Source organism: Fukomys damarensis, unplaced genomic scaffold (genome assembly GCF_012274545.1).
Source record: "Fukomys damarensis isolate Sample0158 unplaced genomic scaffold, DMR_v1.0_HiC HiC_scaffold_36, whole genome shotgun sequence".
NCBI lineage: Eukaryota > Metazoa > Chordata > Mammalia > Rodentia > Bathyergidae > Fukomys > Fukomys damarensis.
In genome coordinates this window covers 44,134,600-44,141,619 of record NW_022900948.1, presented here as the reverse complement: position 1 = coordinate 44,141,619, position 7,020 = coordinate 44,134,600, and the positions used below count along the sequence as shown (strand labels likewise).

The 7,020-nt window shown below is 56.8% G+C and overlaps 1 protein-coding gene across 1 annotated transcript in view; it reads right to left on the bottom strand.

Moving 5' to 3' along the window:
* Nucleotides 1–5,164: 5,164 nt before the first annotated feature.
* Nucleotides 5,165–7,020, bottom strand: part of Miga2 (mitoguardin 2) — a 13,089-nt gene continuing 11,233 nt past the window's right edge. Inside the window, exons 13-14 of the mRNA XM_010627447.3 lie at nt 6,888–7,004; nt 5,165–6,753 (exon numbers count right to left, since the gene is read on the bottom strand). Of these exons, the coding sequence (XP_010625749.1) occupies nt 6,547–6,753; nt 6,888–7,004 (324 nt within the window). The 3' untranslated portion in view covers nt 5,165–6,546. The remainder of the gene's footprint in view (nt 6,754–6,887; nt 7,005–7,020) is intronic.

Sequence of the window (7,020 nt, the reverse complement as noted above, 5' to 3'; positions counted from 1 at the left end):
CAGTGGTCCTGGCCTATCACGCAAAGGAGGTGCCACGCATCCAATCGGAGCTCGAGACAGGTAGCGGCGCAGCCATTCAGCGTGCAGGCCGTGTGGCTGGCCCGAGGAGCCAACCAGGGAGCGGGGCCCCTAGGAGCCTTCCAGACCGCCCCTCCGGCGCCCAATCCGTGGCTAGTGCAGGTAGTTGTCGAGCCAATCAAGAAATGGGAGGGTTCCGGTGAGGAACAGAAAGCAGGACAGCCAATCAAAAAGTGAAACTGGTTTACCGTGTAGGCAGGGCGGACCAATCAGGAGGTAGTTTGGGGGGCGTGTTGAACTTTGGTGGGAGCTTTGGTTTGGCTGGGACCTGAGCCCAGCAGTAAAGGGTTCCTCGCTACCCGTATCCCGCCCGGTCGGCGGGAGCTGCTTGCCAGGGATTGTGCCCGCTCGCCCTGGAGAAGGAACCTCAGCACCACCGGGTCTGAACCGACACGCTTTTCATTAGGAGTAAACGGAAACCAAAGATCCAGGGTGAATTTTATTTTTCCCTTTCTCTTCAAAGTGTGTGAGCCGGGAGCCGGGCGGGGTGGCGCACACCTGTTATGCCAGCACTCGAGGCTGAGTCAGGATGATCGCTGCGAGTTCGAGAAGTGAGTTCCAGGTCAGTCTCAACTACACAGTGAGACCCTGTCTCAAAGAGCAAAAAAGTGCGTAGACTGGGAAGGAGACTCCTCGGGCAGGGGCGCACAGGAGACCCCAAAATGCCTAAGAGAATGTAAACTTCACCGGGAATGGTGGCACACACCAGTAATGCCGGCTCTCTGGGAGGCTGAGGCAGGAGGATCTCAAGTTCAAGCCCAGCCTAGGCAATTTAGTGAGACATTGTCTCAAAGTAAAAAATAAAGGGGGCTGGGACATAGCTCAGTGTGAAGGCCCTGGCTCCGATCCCCAGGACCAGGGTGGGTGGCGAACAGCTTCATTGAGGTTAAGGACTCCTTGACATCTTTCCTTCATTAACAAAGAGGCATTGGTGGAGCCTTATCTATGCCATGTAAGCATCTTAGGGGCGCCATAAACAGGAAAGCAGTTTCCCACCTCCTGATACCCTCAGTTTCCCCAGACGCCCTGAGCCAACAGCCTGGCCTCCCACCCACCTTCCCCTCACCCAGTTACAGCTCAGCTGCATGTGGGCTTTTCCTGCCCTGCAGGCACCTTCCCTCCGCCCCATGTGCCGGCCACGTCTGTGGGGTCCCATGGCCAAGTGAGGGCCTCCCTTGGCACCTCCTTGGCTATACTGGTCCTAACCACACCAGACCGTTTTCATCACGTCACGTGAGAAATGCAGATTCCTGGGTCTCACTGGAGCCTGGGTTGATTCATTAGGTCGAGATTGTTCTCTTGACCTCTGCTTTCTTAGTCTGTATTTGTGGCACTAGAATTGAACCCCGGGTCCCCCGGACTGAGCTGCAGCCCAGCCCAGTGGATTTTTAATTTTGACAGTGTCCTACTAATCACTAGGTTGCTCAGGCTGGGCTTGAATTTGAGGTCCTCCTGCCTCGGCCTCCCAGTGCTGGGATTGCAGGTGTGGGCTACCATGCCCAGCCGGCCTCTGCATTCGCCTGTGTTTCGGGGTTCCTTGTACAGCTGATTGTATGTGTGAACGAACCGGAGAATCACACTGACCAAGTGGCCTGGACCACGGCCAGGGAGACAAGGGTGACTCGGGACCCTGCTCAGCCCTGCCCGGGCCCCTTCTCTCCACCCCTGCAGGCCCAACCTGGATTGTCTGGGTTACTGAGCCCCTGTCACCTGCCTACAGCTTCCTCAGGCATTGCCATTATTAGCCCTCTGAGAAGCAGGAGGTGTGAGCAAGGGGCTGTGAATTTCCTAGAATAGTTCCTGGGGACAGGGCCGCCACCCCCTCCCAAGGTGACAGAGCCAAGTCCCTGGCACACAGGCTTATCAGGCCCGAGTCTTCCCACCTCAGCAGTGTGGTCCCAGGGAAGTGACACGCACGGGGAAGGACACATGAGCGGGAGTATCCAGGGCAGGGGTTTCTGGGGAGAGGGAATAGCAGGAGCAAGTGTCCTGGGGCAGGCAAAGAGAGAAGGGAGCAAGGGTTGTGGGGGACAGAGACCTGGCCACCCAAAGCTCTGAGGGCACTGTTGCTGTCAAGGACAGAGGAGAGTCCTGAGAGATGGATGGCTTGTTTTGTTTTTTAATTAAAATATTATATTCAGAGCCGGGCATGGTGGCACACGCCTGAAATCCCAGCACTTGGGAGGCTGAGGCTGGAGAATCACAGCAAGTTCAAGGCTAGGCTGCATAGTGAGTTCAAGGCCACCCTGGGCTACATGGTGAGACCTTGTCTCAAAAATAAATGAATAGGGCTGGTGATTTAGCTCAGTGATTCGGCACCTGCCTCGCAAGCACAAGGACCCGAGTTTGATCCCCAGTATAAAACAAACAAAAAAAAAAACGAAAAAAAAAACCAATGAATAGATTCATCCCAGGTACCAAAAATAAATAAATAAATGAAATGAAATGAATAAGACCAGGGATTTAGCTCAGTTGTTCTGGCACCTGCCTTATAAGTGCAAGAACCTGAGTTTGATCCCCGGTACCAAAAAGATAAAATAAAGAAAGTATTACGTTCATACAGAACCTTCCAGAAGTCAGAAGTGTACAGTGTAGGGCTGAGGGTGGTTCAGTGGTACAGCACTTGCCTTAGCATGCATGAGGCCCTGCCCTGGATTCCATCCACAGCACCGCAAAAGAAAGGTATGCAGCCTGATACTGCCTCATAAACAAGACATGCACCGTGCTGGTGCAGGCCTGTAATCTCAGCACTGGGGAAGCTGAGGCAGGAGGGTCGCCTCCATGTCTAGGCTGGGAAGTGCAGGGTGGATTTGTGAGAGGATCCTGCCTTCCCCGTGTCCCCAGGTCCTGCTGAGCCTCCTGTGAGGGGCTCCCCCTTAGTCCATCCTGTGACCTTCACTTTCACAGCAGCCTGGGCCCCACGCCCAGGTTACAGACGAGACAGCCAGGCTGAGGCTCAGGCCATCTGGAGTTTGCCCTGTACACCTGGGACGTGGGTGGCAGCGCCAGGACTTGAACCCGGGTTGGCCTGGGGGGCAGGTGCAGGCTTGGTGCCACCCTGTGTCTCAGGATGGCTGCTTCTCCCAGGGCCCCAGCGGGTCCCTCGGCAGCTCCTGAGACCAGGCTTCTTGAGGGCCTGTGTCCCAGGGCAAGGGTCGGCCTGGCCACCAGTGGGCCTTGGTGACAGGGACGTGGGCAGCCCAGTGGCTGTGAACTCCTGGGTCCTGAGGATGCCAGCCAGAAAGGCGAGTGGTCCTCTGTCACCACCAGCTCAGCGAGGGACCAGCCAGGCCCAGCACAGCTTCCAGGAGGCCGGGCCCTGGGACAGCTCCATCTTAGGCCCTGGTTCGGCATTTGCTGATTCCCATGGTGACACACTCTTCTGGGGTCGCACCTCAAGGGTGCACATCAGGACCCGGTGGCAGCTCAGCAGAGCTCCCGCCGGCCTTCTGTGTGACTGTTAGCTTCAAAAGCACGATCATCACTGAGTGTAAAACACTGATTAGGGCCGGGGATGTAGCTCAGCAGTACCGTGCCTGCCTCACAAGTGCAAGGTCCCGAGTTTGATTCCCGGTACCAAACCGAACATGATTCTATGGGAAGAAGCCATAAACCAAAGACCACAAATCGTACATCTTCATTTAAAGAAAATGTTCAGAAAAGATGATTCTAGAGGGAAGCGGGTCGGGGGTGGCCGGGGACACAGTGCAGCGAGTCTCAGGGGCCTTTCTGAAGTGATGGAAACGTTCTAGAACTGCATGGCAGCTGGGTGTGGTGGCGCACACCTGAAACCCAGGCACTTGGGAGGCTGAGGCAGGAGGATCACGGTGAGTTTGAGGCCAGCCTGAGATGCACGCTGAATTCAAGGCCAGCCTGAACCTTGTCTTGAAAATAAATAAAACTGTATTGTGGTAGCTAATACACACCTCTGAACATTTCCTCTGAATTATTAAAGCAAGTACGTATACGGTATGCACATTATACTTTAACAAAGCCGTTTAAAACATAGCTCAATGGCAGAGTATGTGCTTAGCACGCATGAAGCCCTGGGTTCGATTCCCAGCACCCAAAAAAATGAGAAAAAAATCCAGCTTATGTACTGGCATCTGGAATGACTACTTCAGCTAGCATCTTTCAAATTGGTGACAGGGAAAAGACAAAAGTGTGTCCTGCTTTTTGTTTGGTTTGTTGTTTTTTTGAGACAGGGTCTCACTGTATAGTTGAGATTGACCTGGAACTCACTAGCCCACGCTGGTCTCAAATTCACAGTGATCCTCCTGCCTCAGCCTCCTGAGTGCTGGGATTACAGGCATGTGCCACCATGCCCAGCTGTCCTGCTTTTTGAGATGGGTGTCACTGTTGCCCAGGCTACTCAAGAAACCCTCCTGCCTCAGCCTCCCGCCGGGTGTGAAGCTGGGATCATAGATGTGCACCACCACAGCTGGTGTGCATCCTTTTTAGTTGGGGCTGGGTTATGAAAAGCTCTTCTCTTCAGAATCCCAGCAAAGATGTTAAGACTCCACATTTTTTTAGGTGCAACTTTGGCTATGCCAAAGAACTTTTTTTTTGTTATTTTTTTGTACCAGGGATCAAACTCAGGTCCTTGTGCTTTGAAGAACTTCCTTTTCAGGTTGTGTTTTTTTGAAACAGGGTCTCACTATGTAGTTGAGACTGACCTGAAACTCACTATGTAGCCCAGGCTGGTCTCGAACTCACAGCTATCCTCCTGCCTCAGCCTCCTGAGTGCTGAGATGACAGGTGTGCGCCACCACACCCGGCTCGGTTCTGTGCATTTAAGTGTTTCGAGCCAAAGTTCATGGCTGAATCTTACTCTGAAGTATTTTGAAAAGTATGTGCATGGGATAAATATGACAAAATGTTCAGTACTGACTAGAGCCATTGTTTTTATGGGTGTTCTTTATGGAGTTTTGCTTTTTGCAGTGCTGGCGATAAATCCAAGGCCTCAGGCTGCCATTGCGACGGTGGATGTAACCCCAACCCATTTGGAAGAGTTTTTTCTTTTAACTTTTCATTACACTCAAAAGTTTTGGAGTTTTTGAGACAGGATCTTGCTATATGATTTGGGCTGGCAATGAACTCGAGATCCTCCTGTGTCAGCCTCCCAAATGCTGGGATCACAAGCTTGAGCCACCACGCATGGCTTGCCGCTGAGCACTGCACTGCCTGGGGACGTGTGGATACCACCAGGCTGCCCAGTGGCCCCAGCGAGACCACAGCCCCCTCTCCCCAGGCTTCTCCCGTCCCCGAAGCTCCCTACCACCCCAGTTCTAGCCCGAGGCCCCCACACGCAGCAGGCCTGGGTTCCTGGGCTCGGTCTTTATTTGACTCAGGTCGATGCCAGCGCTGTGCGTACAGAAGGTGGAAGCCGTGAGTGCGGCAGCGCAGACGTGTAAACAAGTGATGAACAGAAGTGCCGCTTCCGGTGACAGGGAGCCAAGCGGGCCACACCCACAGCCGGGGGTGCACATGATCGGAATGTGAGGTGCAGCTGGCGGGGAGCCCGGAGCTGAGCGGAGCCCGTGGACTGCGAGGTGGGGCCAGGCTCGGGGCCCTCTCCTGCTGCAGCCCCTCACGGCCCTGCCGCCCCAGGGAGAAGCCTCAGCGCCAGCAGCAGGGGCCAGCCCCAGCCTAGAAAAGGAGCCCGTTTCCCCCACAGGTCCCAAAACCTGAAGGGGCAGAACCTCTGTCTAGTGTTAAGGCAATAAATAAAACGTGCGGCTCCGGCAGAAGCACTGGCAGACGGGTCTGCAGGGTCTGCAGGGCCGGCGGACTCTGCGGCCAGACAGGCACGGGCCTCACTGCAGGACCCCTGTGCCCGGCAGCCTCTGTCCGGCTGTGCTCTGCGCCCCCAGTGGTCCCTGGGCCCCCAGCTCCGAGCTTGGCGCCATCCAGGACTTCTGGGCTCACAGCAGGGGCGGGGCGGGGGAGCCAGCACCCCCACGACCTCTTTGGTGGTGGCGCTGGCGGGAGGAGGAGGAATGACCATCTTTGGCAGGGCGGGAATGTGGGGGACGGAGCCACCTCTGCCCCGGCCCCGGATAGCCCGGGCTGGCCGCCCCGAGCCTCCACCCACAGTGAACCACAGGCTCAGCAGGACGTGGCCAGGGTGGGGCCAGCGGACACATGGACTCCAACGGGAGCTCCTGCTTGCACTCTGTGACCTTCGCCACCCCTCCTCCCCGCCTCCTCCCATGGGCCTGGCTCTTCTGGCCCAACTGTCCCCAGTGCCCTCCTTCCTCTCCCACTGCCCCCAGGACCGCCTTGGGGCTGCACCCTCTTTAGGGAAAGCTGCCCTCAGCCTTGGGGGCCCAACGAAGGCGTGGGGCCCCTGCCCTGGGCCGTCACAGCCCTTGGTGCCACCCCGAGGGAGGGGCGGCTTCTCTGCCATCCGTCACCAGGGCCCACTGGGCCTGGGCAGCCAGAGTCCCCTCCAGTCTGTGCCTGCCGCTACTGCAGCTCTGCCAGGGGCCCATTCCCACGGGGCAGCGCCCCATTCAGGCCAATGCTGCTGGCCAGCGGCACCCCCAGGTAGCCCAGCAGGATCTCGCTGCGGCGCCGAGACAACTGCAGGATGTCGTCGGCCAGCGCGGGCACCGAGGTGTAGCGTACGTTGTCCAGGTCAAACATATCCCGCAGGTACTGCACGATCTGGAGCTGGGGACACAGGGCGGCGGTGGGCCTGGGTCCCCGAGGACACCCTGCAGGGCCCACAAGTCCTCTCTCTAGCACAGGGCCCCTTGTGCTGCCAGCATCCGGCTCCCGGGCAGGGAGAGGGGCTGTACCAGTACCTTGAAGAAAGCACAGACTTCTGCGAGCTGGGGCTTGGGGCCGAGGAAGCCGAAGGCCAGGACAGGGCTAACGTGCTCCGATACGGAGTAGAAGTGGGAGATGAAGCCATCGGGTACCTGCGGCAGGGGGTGG